The following is an 18,266-nucleotide window of genomic DNA, read 5'->3' on the forward strand; positions in this document are numbered from 1 at the left end:
AATTGATGGAAAAATCTGTAGCTCAAAGTCGAAAGTAAATTCCGACAAAACGTTTGCTGTCAATCGGAAACGGCTGTCGGAATGCTGTCAATCGTACTGGAAGTTCATCGGCATTTTCTCCTTGGCTCCGGGTGGGAATAATGCAGCTTTTTTGTGTGGAATTTTGTACGGAGAGCAGCAGCAAATTAAAAATTCCTTTTTCCCCGGCAGTCGGCTCCAAACTTGGGCCAACCATTTTTCCAAAGAAACACACATTTTCATCTTATCCCGGATGGCTTCTGAATGTTTCATTTCCACTGTCTACTCTGTGTATGTTTTATGAAGACTGTGGGCCAAGCCAAAATACTCTTCGCTTGCAAACCTTGACCACATCCAAGGGCGCTCAGTATCACGGTCGATCGCCGTCGTGACGAACGCATTCCTATCCTACCCGGTAGCGGACCGGGTTTGACGTGTTTGATTTTCGATTTGTTTCCCTCACGTCGTTCGAAAATGGAGCCCCTCACACGGCGTGCGTTCGAAGCGCACCATAATGGCCCTTCCGTTTTGGGCAGTCCCCAAAAACAAGCCCCGGCAACTCGTTCGGCGCCACATTTGGCTGCCGGAATGAGTAACGTGCCGGGCACCGATTGCAGAAAATGAAAGACCGGGCGGTCAACGATTCGCGTCACCTCACGAAGTCGTGCACTAATTGAAGTAAAGCGATTACCATAAAACGTGTTCAGCCCGAGAAAGGGGACCCCGAACTGCGCGACGCCCCATTCCGCTCGGACCATGGAACTCTGTCGAACCGTCCGAAGAAGGTCCGCTGCCAATGTGAATGTTTGATAATTCAATAACAAACACTGGAACTTCCCTTTTCATTTCCTGCAACCGGTGAGCGTTCCCTTTCGGCCCAGTGACGCCCAGCGAACGTCCCGGCAATCTGGTCGCCTGGTTGTCGTCGCCGCCGGGCCATCGTTTCACGTGGCCGGAGAGTGAAAAATAATGTCCAGTTTGTCAACATGGTCGCCCATCCGGCGAGGAATTGGCCCGACCGGACTGAGGTTTCACTTTCGATTGGTCTCTGGTTCTCATTTAACATCATTTCCTGCTGGTGCTTCGTCCGCCCTGTAGCCGCACGGGTCGGACCGGTGGAACCGTTTGGAGCGAGTGTTATCGTTTGGCCGGCGCCAGGCTTGTGGTGAAGTGTTTACCCAACGACCGCAGAACAGTGCAACAAGTGGGGCACGTAGGCACCGGTTAGACGAACTTCTCCGGCACTTCTGCTGACAGTCCGACCGACATGTCCCGACAAGCGTCGGTGCCTGGTCCCACTACGGCCCCGATGCCGTCCACGGTGGCCACCGCGTACGGTGGAGGCGTCAGTCTGCTCGACAAGCTGGCGAGCTCCACGGTGCTCCAGGAGGCCCGAGTCTATCCGGTAACCGTACCGGGCGCCATTCGGCTGCCAGCGGGCAACGATGGCCCGTTCGCCGTTACTCCTTCGACCGTCCTGACCACGGTCGTGCAGACAGACGATTTTGTTGTCCATCCAGGTACTGGTGTGTTTGGGACGATTCTGTTTTGATTTCCCGCTTCCGACCGACGTCGATGGAGTTTCCAACAACCTCAAGGATTGTTGTTGTAATCTGCTGTCTCCCTCTCTCTCTCTCTGACTTTTCTTCCACTGCCAGGGCCAGAGGATGTGTTACTGCTCAACACAACCACTGGACTGTACCAGCAATCGGTGACGCTAACCGCCCGAATGTATCCGATTGAGGCCACGGCGGCAAAGTCGATCTGGGGCCTACCGACGCTGATCTGGGCAGTACTGATCGGAACGATCGTGGTACTACTGCTGATCCTAGCGACACTCTTCTTTTGCTGCTGGTTGCAGCCCCGAACCCGCAAGCTGCTCAACTCCAGCTACTACACAACGACCACGAGCACCGGGAACGGTAAGTGACCAGAGCCATCCCCGTGCGGCACTACACCGTCTGATCGTGCGCTTCTCTTCCACAGCATCACAGAGCTCAATCGTGACGAAATCGTGCACCGGTAGTAGCGACTCGAACCAGCTAGTGATGCCCCTTTCGATTGGCATATGCCCCCCACAGTATAGTGCCCCTCCACCGCCCCAGCAGTCCCAGCAGCAACAGCAACAAGGTTCGCAATCGCACCACGGTTCGAGCGGCGCCGGTGGCGGCAGTAACAGCTCGCTTCATCATGCCTCTCATGGGCCGTCGGCACACCACACCTGCAACGCATCGGCCGTCGGCAATCAGCAGTGCAGCATGGCATCCGGAGGCCAGGACTATGGCCACGTAAAGTACGGAAGCTCCCCGCAGCAGCAACAGCAGCAACACTACTCGCAGCAGCCGCAGCAGCACCAGCAGCAGTACGCGCATCATCATCACGCGCAACATCATCAACACCAGTGCATACACTACCAACAGCAGCAGCAACACCAGCAACAACAGTATAATCAACAATTGCACCAACAACAGCACGCACAACAACACCATGGCCACCATGTCCATGGGCAACAACAATATCCGTACAATCAACACCAGTACTATCATCATCCCGCGCAGCACCAGCATCAGCAGCAGCAGCAGCAGCAACAGCAACAGTACCTACACTATCAACAACATCAGCAACAGCATCATCCGCAGCAACTACAGCAAAGGTACTTGCAACGCTCGCAGTCGGTTCCCACGAATCATTCTAATGTTTGTCTTCGTTTTGCAGGGAACATCATCACCAGCATCACAGCCAACCGCAGCAACAGCAACATCGGCAATCATCGTCTGGCCATCATCAGTCACCACAGAGTCAGCTCGCGCACAGTCAGCTGCACAAATCGATGTGGGCCATCAACCCACTGTACGCTTCGAGTGGAGGTAAACGCATGGCGCCGTTGGTTTCGATGCTCGCCGGTTTAAGTAGCACTCCTTTCACTTCACAGTAATAAACGACGATAACGAGGGCGATACGAGCACCTCCTACCGGACACGATCCTTGCCCTCGTGGGGCAAGAATAGGCAGCGACCCCTCTCGAATGCGGACGACCTGGAAGAGCTGTACGCGAAGGTGAGTTCTTCCCAACAATCCGGTCTCCGGTTCGATCCTAAAGTCCTCCGTCTGTCTCGGTCCGCTCTGTAGGTGAATTTTAGCAAAAAACGACGCAACCGTATGCGGAACGATGAAGCGGCCATCATTGCGTTATGTCGGTCGCGCTCGCAGAACCTGGCCGCGCTGCCGCTCGCCACCGATCAGGACGCAGTGGTGGTGTACGACGAGCGGACGGCACTGTAGAGGGCACGGCGGAGGGCAGGCGTGGTGGTCTGCTCCTGTCGCGCAACCCGAAAGGATCTAATCTCGTCGGTGTAATCGTAGTGTTGGGACTATTGTTGAGGTTATGGAATTTGCCCCGGGAAAGGGATCGATCGATCATATAAAAATATAGCTGAATTTGTACTAGTCACTAACCGTGCGGCGGTGTGCCCATAGGGATCGCAGAGGGCGAGCCCGGTGAAGGGTGATGATATTTTTAGTGTAAAATATACAACAATCAACACGTAGGGATTCTACTTCACGAACGCTAGTGTAGCTGTAAAACGTTACTTACGGTCGTCCGTCGTGGCGCGGTTAGGTTAGCGAGATCGATCGTCGAAGCGCCGGGAAGGAATTCGAAATTTAGGTGTAACCGTCGGCGTAGACGCAATTTCAAAGCGTGTTTTTTTTTTCATTCAAACGGAAACGGTAAATCGTTTCACGCGACGCGCTCATTAGTTTGTAGTGCCATCGGGGCGCAATTCAGACTTCAGAGAAACGAAAGTATTATCGCGTAGCCGAATCTAAGGTGAGTTGTATTAGAAGAACCGAAGGATCAAGCGTTAGAGCACCCAATCCCACAACTGTGTAAATTTGGTTAAAACAAGACTGATACTAATGCTAGAGCCCCGAAACCTACAGACATTTCATACTTGCTCTCTGCAACCCCATGACAGAAAACTTATCAATCCCGAACTACCGAACAAAATATCAGCCTCTGCATTGCAAGAGAAAACAACCCCGAGGTTTGAATGGATACATTCCGAAGTGTGTTTTGTTTTTTTTAGTTTAGCCGAAAGCAGAAGAGAAGTGCATCTTAGCTCTGTTTCTTGCCCATTGTTCGTCATTTGCCGTTTATCGTAGAAAATCAATAGAATTCGTTGATTCCCATGCGTCTCCAGAAAGAAGTTGACAGCCGTTCCCACAATGAGTCGCGAAGCTACAAGCAGTGTAGGGATGAAAAGTATATAACATTGTGAATATCTAATTGGTTAGCTTGCGGAAGTGGCCGAATGTGATGGCCAAAGGATTGAACAGGAAGTGTGTAATAGTGCAATTGTTTGACATATTCAGATCATAGTTGAAAAATATAAAACGAATTGATTTATCACCGAAACCGGCCACGATTTCGTTGGCAGTTTTTATTTTTTCGAACGGAACGACGTTTGGCTTTTTCAAAACAGTTTCATCGATTTCGGGTGTCGATGAAAATTCATACGTCGATGTTCTTTGCTGAGCACGCGACCCTGCATCGATGACATTTCTAGCTGTCAACCGGTCGAGCGCATTGCAAATGCTAAACAATAGTTAAATTACAAAGCCGGGAAAAAGAACACCTTCCTCCAGTTTGTCGGTTCCGGAATGTAAAACGCGCCCACCGAATTGGTTGAAATCTCGGTCTGCGCATTAGTGTTTGCAACGATGGTCTTTTACTTCACCAGCAATGTCGTGCAGCCACCGGTGACCCTGTTTATGGGCTTGGATAAGTACGAAAGTGAGTCGGGGCGTGCCTTTTCTGCGATTGTCCGTCGTTCCGTTTCGATTCGTTCCACCTCTAAACCATTCGTTTCCTTTGTCAGATGAAGACCTCATCAAATGGGGCTGGCCGGAGGATGTGTGGTTCCACGTTTACAAAGTATCTTCGGCCCACGTGTATCTGCGGCTCGAGGCGGGCCAAACGCTCGATGATATACCGTCGGCGGTTCTGGAAGATGCTTGCCAGCTCGTGAAGGCCAACAGCATCAACGGCAACAAAATGAATAACGTCGAAATTGTCTACACAATGTGGGACAATCTAAAGAAAACGCCCGTCATGGAGGTTGGCCAGGTAGCGTTTCACCGTGACAAAGAGGTGCGCAAGTTCCGCGTCGAAAAGCGCAGCAACGAGATCGTCAATCGGCTCAACAAGACAAAGCGCGAAGAATCGATCGACTTCCGGGCGGAGCGCGAAAAGCGGGATGCATTGGAACGGGCGGACAAAAAGCAAGCGGCCCGCGATGTGCGGGAGAAGGAAAAGGAAGACCAGAAACGGCGCGAGGAGGAGGCGGAACTGCGCAGCTACAACTCACTTATGAAGGCGGAAAACATGAAATCTAACTACGACGACGGAAACGATTCGGATGACTTTATGTAGGGCCACCGGTTGGTGGTATCATACTATTAGAGCGAGAGTGCAAAGCATGAATAAATTATTGAATGTTCTACATCGTCGTAGAAAAACATTTTATTGTTTTGGTTGGTTAGTCGTATAAATTAAAGGAGCAAGAGAATGTTCTCTCTTTTTCTCAAACGGTAACATTAACGGCAGCTAGTGCCTCCCGAATCCACTCGGGAACGGTGTCGTTAGGGAATCGTACGGCAACGTACTTCTGTACAAACTCTGGGAACCGATCTGCGCTAATGGCTTCCCGCATATCGTGCATCAGCCGCAATTGAAAGGCCACGTTATGGACCGATACGATACTACACGCAACGGGTTCCACGGTCACGATATGATGCAGATAGGCCCGGGTGTAGCTGCGGCACGTGGAGCAGTCACACTCTTCGTCGATCGGTCGCTGGTCCTGCGCGTAGGCGCGCTGCTTTAGATTGATCTGACCGGCACGTGTCAAGGCACACCCGAACCGGGCCGTTCGCGTAGGAAACACACAATCGAACATATCGATCCCGAGCGCCACACACACTACCAGATCCTCCGCAAATCCGACCCCCATCAGATAGCGTGGTTTGTCTTCCGGCAGCAAATCGGTGCACAGGTGGACCGTCCGCCAGAACTCGTCCTTACTCTCACCACCGCTCAGTCCACCGACGGCGAACCCGCGCGTGTTCCGTTTCGTCAGCTCGTCCGCACAAACGCGTCGCAGATCTGGATTCAGGCCACCCTGGACGATCGGGAAAATGCTCTGCTCATCGTTGCGCCGGTGCGCCTCTATGCTACGATCCAGCCAGCGGATCGTACGGTGCATCGCTTCCTCAACGCGTGGCCCGGTTGTGGTCGTTTTCACCACATCGTCCAGCTGCATCATGATGTCGGCTCCGATGGCGTTTTGAATTTCCATGCTACGTTCCGGCGTTAGCATGGACTCGCTGCCATCGTACGGACTCTCGAACCGTACGCCCTGCTCCGTAATTTCGGCCAGCTGCAGCAACGAAACCATCTGAAAGCCACCGGAATCGGTCAGCAGGGCCCGCCGCCAGCCCATGAACCGGTGCAAGCCGCCCGCCTTCTCGAGCACCTCGGTTCCAGGGCGCATTCCAAGGTGATAGGTGTTGCTCAGCATAATCTGGCAGTCGAGGGACATCAGTTGCTCCGGGAGCACACCTTTCAGAGTGCCCTGTGTTCCGACCGGCATAAACACCGGCGTGGGGACCACCGAGTGCCGCAAGCTCATCACACCAACACGCGCCTTCGTTTGGCTACATTTCTCTGCCACGCGATACTGCAACGGAGGCCCTTCGGATGTCTGCTGTTCCGGAGGATTTTGGACAACGTTGTCCACTGCCACTGCTGACATGTTGGAAAAATAACCGGCCCAACGAGACGCGCGCGAGAATCGAAGCGTAAACATCAAACAGCTGCCGTCCATGGAGAAGGGCGGCAAGACGCGGGAAGAACCGCGGCGCACATGTTGTTGCGTATTTGACATCACCGTTTCGCGGGCCGCGGAATTATAGCAGCGCATTTTGTTTGAGTCATTTTATGTTAGTTGCGGTGTGATATCAAAATTGTAGCCATTAAGAAACATAACCTGATAAGAAGCGATTTGTGGTAGGAAGTTGTCATATTTTAGTAAGAAATTAAGTCTAAGAGACTTTCTGAGAGGACAACAGGATTTAAATGTAAATTTACTATAAGTTATTTCAATCGTTTGAATTTAAAAATTTACTGTTGATCAATAAATTGGAGAAAAGATTGCTTTTTCAAAGCAATTGCGCAACTCTTTTATTTCACAAAACGTGACGAAAACAAAACAACGAATACACGTTGGCTTCTAGCTAAATTCATGAATCACGGCTTGATATTCAAATCTTTTTTTGCATTTATTTCTTTGACCACATGGAAATCGCGCGGAAATGGAAATGAATCACACCGAAAGATAGTGTATAGATTTCTCGCCGGGTGATACCGATGAAATTGAGCGCGAGATTGCGTGAGACGTTCTGTCGCTGGTTCCGCGAACGGCTCTCGCGGCCGGAGCCGAAACGGGTGACGTAAGCAATCACGCCACTATTTGGTGCGTCCGTATTGGTCGTTCGCTACTGGCCGTTTCTCGCATACTCTGCCGTCCCTAAAGGTGGTAAGAAAGAGAGAGTGAGCGGATTGTCGCTCGCGTGACGTTGGTTGGAAAGAAACAAGACTAACTTACAATACACGTGTACTTTTTACTGCTTCTCCATTCTCATCTCACCGGCGTGCACTCGGGCGTCTCACAACTCTGACGGTTGGTCTGAGTGAGTCTCCGAAATTCAAAGAGTTAAGTTCGAGAAAGCGTCGGCTCGCGGATTTATCCACGTATAATTGCGCAAAACGTTGAATCTCTTGGGTCAGGTAGTTTGCTTGGATCAGTTTCAGTTCATTTTCATTTTGTTGTTTGGCGTCAATCGATTCACAAAGTTTCTCACAAGTTCGACGCACAAAGTTTCTCTCTCTCACTCGCTCTCCGTTTCGTATTCGGCTGTCTGGTTCGAAAGTGGATGTCAGGTTCAAAAATTCAAAGTCAGGATTGTAACCGGGAACCGTCAAAAGTCTATAATTCATGAAAAACAAAAAAAACTTTCTTGCTGTGCGGTTGGAACGTTGTGTTTTTGTACAGTTCGTGCCGAGTAAAACAATATCCCGTTTTTGTCCATTGTGATTACGTCGTGAAAAGGTGAGGAATGCCGTGAAGAGCGACGTGTTGTCGCTTTGTATGTGAAGTCCGTTTGCTGTGCGAAGCGGTGTAAAAATAGTGAAAATATCCTTAGCCGAAATATCCTCCGACTGTGTGTGCGAAAGTGTGTGCGATGCGTGCAGAAAGGTTCTTCGAAAAAGAAAGGTGTAGCCTTGAAGGCAGGCGATGGAAGAAAAAAAAACCACTAGGATTGGTGCCAACGGCGAAAGGCAGAAATATTGCTCCATCACCTTTTTCCATCGAAAACACGTCGAGTGCGGACCTCGCCTTGGTTTTGACGTTTCTGTTCTAGCGTTCCAGGTGAAGGCCTTTCTCTTCGGGCCTACCTCGATTGCTGCTTTCGATGCTTCGTGATTGGAAAATGTACCGATTTCTGATGGTTTTTCGCTTAATTTTCTTTTAGATAATGAGGGCAATGCGATGAGACGGAGAATCATGTTTCGGTTCTAGAAACAGACACAGTGTGTGTGGGTTCTGTTCTCTGTCATTCTTTTTCCGCTTTCTTTTCTGCTGCGGAGTGGATCGCCACGTTTTTAGCGGCTCGGCTCATCCGTCCATCCGTCCCGGTGGGGATAGAACACGCCGCAGGGAACATTCCAACACAACGGTGAAGTTTATCACCTTCCCCTCCCGAAGACCCATCAATCAATCGACGAAAACGGTTTCTAATCCGCCGATCGAATGCCAAAAAGTGGCCTAATGTCGGGGTTTTTTTTTCTTCCTCTATTCAACCCACTCTTAGCATGGGCGGTGAAAGTGTGGGTCGCACACGATGCAATTGCAGTGCCGTGCATAATGCGTGGCCGAAGTCTTTGCCCCTTTTCGCACCTTCTCGACGCAGCAGCAGCTCCTTTCTCTCGTAGTGCCGCCTCAACATGTTGGACGTCCGCGCGATGGCACACATTTCGAGTCGATTTTTTCTCACCAATCTGTGTGGCCACCGGTGTTTGCGGTACGCGTAGTCCGCGCGCGCGAATAGTCGGATCATACGATGCCGATATCCGTACGGCGCAGGACCGTGGCCACGCTGGTAGTCGTATTGGTTGGCCAACGTGCTTGCGGTGAATGCGTGTGTGTGTGTATCGAGTCCACCTCTCTCGATTGGAGAGAGTAGAAATCGTACCACATTTCGGTGTTTTGTGGTTCCTCTGTTTTGCTCTCTGCTTCATCAGACCGCCGGGAGGCCGGTCAGTTCCCACAAACCGGGAATGCGCGCGCACGACCAGAGAGAGAGAAAGGAAGTGAGCAATATGTGTTTTGACAGTTCGACCGGCCACTGAAATAGACACGCAACCGTCCTCCACCCCTCGGTAGGCGGCGGCCGGATCCTGGTGGTGTTGGTGTTATGCATCGGCGAAAAACATGCGACGGTATCCCGCGGCCACCCCGCCAGCACCCGGTCCGGCAACGCGGTAACGGGGTCCAGGTATGGTGTCGTCACCCGAAACGGCACACACCGCGGTAAAGGAGGTCAACGCGTAGCTCGTGGATGGGCCGATGGCGGTGGACGGCAGACCGTGCAATCTGCAGTGGGTCGGTGGATGGATCCTCCCCGTCCGTGTCTGCCGTCCCTACTTTCTTCGGAAGGCTCACTTGAAGGCCCTCCGCGTTTTTGTCCAACTTGACGACGGCTTCTTTTGGGGGTTCCTGCTTCTTCTAATGCTTGGCGCTGATGTGCCTTATCTTTCCGATGCCTCCTGACGCCTGTCGATGGCAAGTCGAAGAAAGTCTTTCTTGATGCCCTCTCGTCGTTGAACCGGTTTTTGCGCTTTCGAATACCAGTGGACGACGGATTAAGGACGCGATAGATCCAAATCGCAACCATAATGTTGCAAAGGTCAAGCAAACAATCATTAACCCGTCCATCGGGGAACTCTGGAACGAGTACGTTCGAAACTGTATAAAAAGGGTTCGTCCTTGGTGACGAGCGACAAGGTAATGTTAAAATTTGTTCCAATATCCGCACCACGCTGTGGGGAAAAAAACAAGAAAATCGATTGCAGAGTGAAACCTTTCAAAGGATTCGCACTGTCGTTGCAAAAAACGGCCCCGGCGTGCCGTTAGATTCGCTTCCGTAGCGGCGTGGGTCTCATGCTATTGCACTATTATGTTTCCTAGTTTCCGTTCCTTGCAGTCCTCGTAAATCACCTGAGTATCCTCCGTGTGGTTGTCGTCGCCGTGGAACCGATGCGGTAACGTGACCGTAACACCTTCCAAGCACTCACACGCCACGGTAATTATGCTGAGGTTCGCCAATCCGATTCACCCCCCCGGGTATCGGAGTGTAACAATTTAGCAAAAATGTACGTCAATTTTGGGACCGAGTTGGCACGGCATCGTGACTTCGGCACCATTACAACGTGAGTTCACGTACGTCCCTTTCCTAGAAGACGCGCCATGTGTTGTTTACGTATTCCCGCCCCGGAATACCCGGAGTATGTTTTTTTTGTCGGAGGAGCATTGTCCACCCGAACGCTCTTTCTCTCTCTCTGGTTGTATGTGTGCCATCTGGAAGACGGTGTTGCACGGCCACCAGCAGGCAGCAGCAGCCCGCGTTCGTTGTTCGTGTTGTTGCTAAATTGTTGGCGTCCCCATTTTACCTCTCAACCGTAACCGGTTATTTACGCCGGACCCACGGCACGATCGATTCCTGGAACAACGGTAACCTTGAGCCCCTTGGATGGGGATAGGATGTTGTTTCTTTTTCTGATTTTTATTTTTATATCCATCCCTTCCTACATTGTACCTCCGAAGGTGCGCTTCCCGGTCTATTCCGTCCGGCTTCGGATAGGAAAAATGTAACTTTAATGCAATTTATTGTGGTACGTTTTTGTTCTCAACCCTTTTGGGGGCAGGCTTGGAGGCACCACTGGACCATGCTCCGGCGGCAGGGCATGAAGCGGTTTGCTGTGCACCCAAAAGGGCTTGTCAGGGCTTCCGTCCGAAGGGAAACCAGTTTTTCACGATGGATCTTTCCTTTTTTAGCATCTTCTTCGCGCGGCATGTTGTGTTGTGTCTGGTCCTGACCCAAGCGCACCGTTCGTGAGGGAGGTTATGGTGGCTACTGGAGCCTGAAAGAAACACGTGCACAGTTGAGCGCCACGCCCGGCGGCCACGATGAAGAAAGTGCGAACCGTACTGGTTCGGAACTGGTGTTGCATCCCCCACGGTGATCGACGCAAACGGCAAGAGACGGGTTGTTTGTGGCCCACCGATGCACTTCACGTGGATGCGGCGAGAGCTGACTGCATTTTTGTTGCGCCATTGTCCAGCGAAGCGCTGGAAGTGATTACGTTAGCCTGCGCCTCTCAAGGTGTTGTTTTTGAAGTCATCATTCCAGTTTCTTATCTCTTATCTGTGAACTGTTCGCAAAACAAATTATTTTTAAATTAACACAAACGGTTGTTAAACATTCCGATAATAGGGGGATCTTCAAAGCTCACGAATAGCCTTTTCTAGCCACATTAGTGGTCAGGTGCTAATTACTGCGACCTTTTGCGTTGCGTTCAATGTACGGTGCACGAGGCCGCCGGAGGTTTGGTGTCACATCACCTTGCTTCCTGACCCCTCCTAGATTTATGATATCGCTAGACTACGCAACATGTATGTCTACTTGTGTTCGAGTGAACCCACGCGATGAACGTTATCCTGTTGATTACAAAAGCTCAATTTGAATATTAGATAACAAGGTCCGATTGTTCTACAGCTCACGGGGGGCGGCGATTAGGAGCTGCATTTTCATGCTTATGAATATCGCAACGCGTCCAACTGGAATCAGTTACCGGGTTGCGCACGCTACATCGCTCACTGGCGCGAATATAATTACGAGCGCCAGCGCCAAGTGCGGCGCTGATTTATTTCGTTGCGAAATTTGTGGTTCTTGGAAAGCGCAGCGACAAGCAGCCCCCCGGCCAGTTCACACCAGCTACTCTCGTTGGCTTATCATATTTATGGCCAGCAATTAAAGGCCGTCCATCGGTGTTATCCACGGACACGCGGGGCTGTACACGGTCGCTCGCTTACGCAAACTGTTCTCCTTCGAACGGACGGACATTACAGTGTGATGCTTGTGACATCAACATAGGTTGGTGGACTGGTTGACCCACCACCGTCGGGTTGGTGTCCTTTTCATGCTCTTGCACTATCGTTTGGCGGAAATCGGTTTAACGTTACCTGCCTGCCGTTCGTCCGACCTCGTCGGACGGACTCGTTTTTAATCTTGTTTGGTCAGACAACTTCAATGGCTGCTAAAATGGCGATAATGGGTCTAGAACCATGCTGTTTTTCATCGCCTTTCTTAGAAGCATGTGGTGCTCGGAATTGCACTGCGCGAACGTGAGGGCTCTGGTGCGATCACCGGTTTGAAAACGATCGTGGTACGCTGGAGGTTTCAACGCGAATTCGAGGAAGAGGCACTCTACCGCAGAGATTGTCCATTTGTCTTGGCCAGGGATAAACACATGAAACCAAACATGAAGTTTATTATAATGAAAAAAACATGCAAACACGTTGATACTAATTCTAAACGGTCTCAGCATCTAAGGTTGATTCCCGGTTGAAAATGGCTTTAATTTTTCGAATCGTTTAGTTTGAAATACCGATCCGCGCCCGACGGTGGCGCACGCACCTCTTGCGCGCCAACCGATATTTTTGGCGGCCACCAAGAAGAGCATGCTGGTTCTAAAATTAAATTAAACGCATGCAACGGAATGCTTACCTAGCAGAGAGAGGACAGGGAACAATCGTGAGTAATGCTCTCGGTGACTCCGAGCAGTAGCAGCTGCCGGCCCCGGCCCCCCTAATTGCATCGAAAATGCGGATCGCAATCGAATGCTGCGTCGCGAGTGACACTCTAGCCCTGGATGATGGTGCTTGGCAGAAGGAACAAAATTATGTCGATAGCGTTGCCAATGTTCAACGGAGCATACAATCCATTCCGCACGCACGTGCTCTGTAGCGATGGCCATCCTGCTCGGGGGGGTTCACCAAATAAAGTGCATTGGCCATGTCGATCGTGCAACCGACAGTAGCCAGTAAATACTGCTTTTTCTCGCGTGTTTCGTTCATCGTTCCGTCACTCCGTGCCATTGCGTAACACGCGTCGGCCGAGTTGTATTTAAGGAACAAACCACGATGGTCGAACGGAACTTTGATCACTCTTTCGGGTGGTAAGCATGTCAAAACAAATCGTTTAAAGCATAAACAATGTCACACAACAACCTCTACGCAATCGTCGTTAAAATATGTCAATTTTCAATAAAGATCTAATTTAAAGTGAAAACCTTTTCTATTTTAGAAGAAGAATCTTTATGGCAATACCCGACTGTGTCCGTCGAGACAAGGAGGATGCTGGCGCCGGCCAGAGTCCCCGGCCGGTCGGTCGGTCACAGCCCACAGTCCACAGTCCTTCAGCTTCGCCAACGTCAGTCGTACGATGAGTCCAAAGATCGCGCCGGGCATGTACAGAAACGCACACAACCTGCCGCCCCAACACTGTCCTCTCGCCACAGACATCTGACTTCTTATCGGATTTTTTGTGCCCCCCTTCCTAGTGGCCTCTCGTTGCTGCTGCTGGTGCTGCGGATAACCTCAAATCGCATCTTACATACGAGCGCGCTCGCGCGAGGGGCATCATGTAACACAGCCGCCCGCTGTTCGCTACCCCTGGCGCGTTTCTCGTCGTAGATCCGTCGACGGGGACGAGACGAACCGCGTTGTCGACGTCGGGCGGACTGTGCACCGAGCGTGAACCGAGCCGCGGTCGAGTGCTCGCAAGATCGCGCGCGCGAGGTCATTAAGCGATCGTTAGTCTCCGCTGATCGCGTAATCGAGGCAAAGATTTGCCGAATGAACGGCGAAGCGGGCTAAGATTTCGCTTTCGGGCCAGTGGCAAAGCGATAAGACGCAGACACCCGCTCCGAGGATGGGACCGGAAGGGGAGAAAATTAGATGATACATTTCCTCAATTTTCTCACCGCTGTGTTTCGGGTGAAATGGATCGACAATTTGTCGGTTAGGTAGGTAGCTGGCCCCGTCGGGCTGTGTGATGTAAAGACATATGGGGGGTCGACGGGGAAAGTTGCGAAAGCCGCGCCATCACATTCCCCGCGATCGTGGCAAAAAGTGCGACAACTGCTGACACAAGCCAGCACAGCGCACTGGAACTGGTTAGTAATTACCTGATGTTGTTGACCTGTTTCAGATTACATTACGTTCGTTCAAATGCAGACGTAATCCTCGACGGCAACGATATTGCAACGACCCAGCTCAAATGCTTTCGGACAGACTTTTTTCTTACGAACAAGTTCTTCAAGAGGTCTATGGCACAGATCAGTTCGCGCTAGCGACCGCCTCCCGCAGATCAGCTGATAGTGAGGCACTGATGGCTTTGTTTACAATCGGCTTGATGGATGGGTGGAGCGGCTACCGGTTCGCGTGCCGTTCGACACTCGCGGAGAGACCCTATGATGGCCCGCGATTGGCCGCGATCAATTGACACAGACCAATTGAAAACATCTCAAACACAAACAGAGCGATTTTGTCGGCGCGCAGGGAGGGGTCAGCACTGTACCGAAGCGTCTCAAGTTCAAGTTCAACTCGGACCGCAGACCGCGTTTGGGCCAACGAGAGCGGCGGAGCAGGATGGGCCAAGGTTGAGACGGTAGCGCTTTTGTTCACTCGTTAGTGGCGCAACTCCTCTAACCCCTGCTAACAATCGTGCGTTGAAGCTTTGCATGGGGAACGACCGAGTGTGGGTCAAGTGATTCCGGAGTTCCGGAACCATCCGGATTGCGCGTCCAGTTTCAAGCAGTAAGCAAACGGAACGCTTTTCGGAGGAAAGATCATTCATTTGAATAAAGTAGTACCACCTTGTCACTGAATGATTTTGGTTTTGGTCACTTGAAGACTAAAGTGTCCTCATGGTAGCGCTCTACCGTATAGAACCCCGTAATTACACAGTGAATGCTCTTTAGCATCTCGGAAGGGTGCCATTTGCTTTGACGTGTATGATCGATCTAAAATTACAAACTCATTTGCCGTTGAACTCAGTCGGTGGCCCTGTCCGCCGATCCTTGCCCGAGTTAGTAGGAACTAATCAAGGCGCCAGTCGACCTCTGGCTCAAAGTCCTGCGCACACTTCCGGCCCATTGCATCCGTTGCGATTGTAAACAAACGTGGCGGGCGCCGTCGTGCCATGGTGTGGCCCTTTGTCCTTCGTGCCCCGATCTAATTTGTCTAACCTGTCGCCCGCCTGAAGGATGATCGATCTTTGATAGCGCGGTCTGATGAGCGCCATGCTCTATATTAGGATGAATGACTTGGTGGTGGCTGGTGATGATAATCGATCGCGAAGCGTCGGACGTCGGGTGATCGCGTGTTGGTCCTTGGTAGTTGAGACTTCCTAGTTCCTAGCGCACTCTAGTCAGCGTGTGTAACGATTGAAGTGTCGGTGGAAGTGTACCGATTGCATTGATAAGGGTAGCAGCATTTGCTGCTGGCACTGAAATCGTTCGAGGAGTGCTTCATTATCACCACCAATCAACAATAAGTGGTAGGTGAAATAACCGCACCGTACCGCTGACTTGGTTCCTGTTTGATATGACCTATGGAACTGCCCTAAATATTACCGTTAAGTTGTTTACGTTACGTTAAGGGTAATAAATTCCCTCCCGCAGTGATGTATCTTCTTCGAAAACTTCCTTCTGAACTTTGGGGCGTGTAGATAAAAGCTGGTTGTTGGGTCCTTGCGTGTAGCGTCCTTGTTGAATAATTGAGTTCCCATTTCGTCCTTCAATAGAACAGCACACGCCAACCCCCATTGCACACATACGTGGAGCTTGTCCATCATGTTTCCATCATGGTCCATCGCTGCTACGTTACGTTACATGCGTAGCAACTTCATCAGACATATTTCTCGCTTGGCAGTTCCCGGCAACATAGGGCTGCCGCAGGGGCACCCCAAACCGAACAGGTGGAATATCCTGTTCCAAAATTTAATACATTTTCACGCAGTTGATCCACGGCGCACGGCTTTTGCTGGAGAAGAACGATACGCGTGGGATAAGCAGCAGTTGGTGGTTGGATGGCTGCCAGTTCAGAGGGTCAGCCAGTTACTTTAAGGGTGTCTTTGACTATGCGCGACAAAGAGTGGACTTTTTTATCAATCCTCCCAATGAATCATTCAGTAAAGACACGCGTGTGTCTCTTACTAGCCACACACCAGCAGCATGACTAATACCGCGGGTCATTCTGGGGTGCCATTGTGTTGATTCAGGGCAAACCATTGGAACAAAACAGATACAGAAAGAAGATCAGTTTTTATAGGCCATGAGTAACACACAACGCACAGAACCACAAAGGGGATAGTATCGCCTTCGAGTGAATCGCCACCATGGACTGTTTTTCTTTCTGGTGGGCCATGATGCCAGGTCATCCTTTGCAAACGCGCACTGCTTTTGGATTAAATTATGATACGATCGATAAACTTTGGCCAAGAGGTGGTGGCCTCGTTGTTGATTTGTTTGTTGGAATCTTTTCGCATTCACCACCCCAGTGGGCTGGCGGTATGTTCCAGTTCTGCGACCCGCCATTTGTTCACGCCCCGCCAAAAGGTAAACAACCGGAGTCCACCACCAGCCGGTACGGCGTGTTGTAGGTCATCTTGGGCGCGTCTGCTCGAGAAGCAAAGATTAAGACGCCACGCACTCGACGCAATCGGTGGCGCACCACACGCGAGTGTGTGGGGATTACCGGACGGTTGGTTACGTCGGACGTACACACGATCTCTCTCGATCGCCGTTGTGTGGCGCGATCATACGACCCTCGCTGTACTTTGTACCGGTGCCACGTGATGCGAGTGCGCGCGCGCCCGAGCTCGCTCACTGCTCATTACTATGAATTATCTCACGACCCAGGCCAGCTTAACGAGGAGGCTATAGCGCAGTGGCTGACCGTTTCGCGTGAGCTTTTCAGGCCATCGTTGGGTCGGCAGAGCAGTGCTTTCTGTGAGCCACACAAGGTTTGTGAGAATTGCTTATCACTGGCCGCGGAGGGAGATCTTATCAGCACTCCGCTTTAGGCGCCGCCAAGATATCACAGGACAGCCACCAATTTGTGCTCAATTTGAAACAATTGAATTAGTGTCGTGTAGTTCGCGCACGCGACCTACAAAGCGTGAAGAAGAACGCGCCAGCGGGAGACGATTTGCATCACGGATTGACCACCGGACTTTGGATCACTCTTCCGTGGGGACGAGTAAATTGGAAATTGACCCACAAACGCGGCGGATTGTTTTAGGTGACAGCTTCTCGGCGCACCGGAATAAGTCATTTCCGTTGCCGCAAAGTGTCCGCTTCTCAGTCGGGAGGTGTCCATCCAACTGCGGGTTTTTTTTGGAGGCACTAAGGAGGCTTTAAAACGAACTCCAAGCTCTACCTGTTCCAGCCTGTACTGCGCTCTTTTCTCGTGCCACGCAAACGGGTCACTTAGAATGAAGGTACTCTACCCCGGTCTGCGGTAGACGGGTTCTCTCGCTCGCTTAGATAGGGGGCCACACTTGATTAAGGTTACGAATTCGCCAATCATCGACCGTCATTATCAGCAGCAGCCGCCGGACCAGTAACTGGCTTGCCCGACCTCTCTGGCATGGTTTAAGAGGTGGTAGGAAGTAGAATATTCGCGTATTAATTATAACCTCTTACACGCGCGACTAGCAGCGTCATTCGTCACTTGACCGCATCCGGAGAACGGTCGTAATTCACACACTCTATAGTGCAATCTGTAACTGGAATTTGCTGTAAGATAAAAACGTGTTTTTACACTCGTCTAAGGATCCTATCCACCACTGAATTTGGGCGTTCTTAGTGGGTGCTTTACTGAGTTAAATTTGATGTACCTATGCCGGCCTTTTTTTGTGGTTCCCTTTAATTCCGAAATCGATCGACAGCGGTTTTTACGACTTCTCGAGTCAAAGTTTTGCGTCAATCGCTTAAGCCTGATTTTCGGATTTTTTTTCCTTGCATCCATTAATACCGCTTTTATCGTGTGTCTCTTTGC

General features: G+C 51.0%; 3 protein-coding genes across 3 annotated transcripts; 2 read left to right on the plus strand and 1 right to left on the minus strand.

Moving 5' to 3' along the window:
- The first annotated feature begins 1,285 nt into the window (after window positions 1-1,285).
- On the plus strand, window positions 1,286-3,300 carry LOC128269803 (G-box-binding factor-like). The gene is made up of 6 exons (XM_053007206.1): window positions 1,286-1,538; window positions 1,677-1,940; window positions 2,005-2,671; window positions 2,734-2,885; window positions 2,951-3,075; window positions 3,148-3,300. The coding sequence occupies exons 1-6, from the start codon at window positions 1,286-1,288 to the stop codon at window positions 3,298-3,300; spliced, it is 1,614 nt and encodes a 537-aa protein (XP_052863166.1).
- Window positions 3,301-4,631: 1,331 nt separating this feature from the next.
- LOC128272749 (coiled-coil domain-containing protein 25) lies at window positions 4,632-5,524 on the plus strand. The gene is made up of 2 exons (XM_053010619.1): window positions 4,632-4,813; window positions 4,899-5,524. The coding sequence occupies exons 1-2, from the start codon at window positions 4,741-4,743 to the stop codon at window positions 5,450-5,452; spliced, it is 627 nt and encodes a 208-aa protein (XP_052866579.1). The 5' UTR covers window positions 4,632-4,740; the 3' UTR covers window positions 5,453-5,524.
- A 79-nt stretch (window positions 5,525-5,603) lies between these two features.
- On the minus strand, window positions 5,604-6,833 carry LOC128269804 (queuine tRNA-ribosyltransferase catalytic subunit). Its single transcript, XM_053007207.1, has one exon. The coding sequence runs from the start codon at window positions 6,831-6,833 to the stop codon at window positions 5,604-5,606; it is 1,230 nt and encodes a 409-aa protein (XP_052863167.1).
- Window positions 6,834-18,266: the final 11,433 nt, after the last annotated feature.

Source organism: Anopheles cruzii, chromosome 3 (assembly GCF_943734635.1).
Source record: "Anopheles cruzii chromosome 3, idAnoCruzAS_RS32_06, whole genome shotgun sequence".
Lineage (NCBI taxonomy): Eukaryota > Metazoa > Arthropoda > Insecta > Diptera > Culicidae > Anopheles > Anopheles cruzii.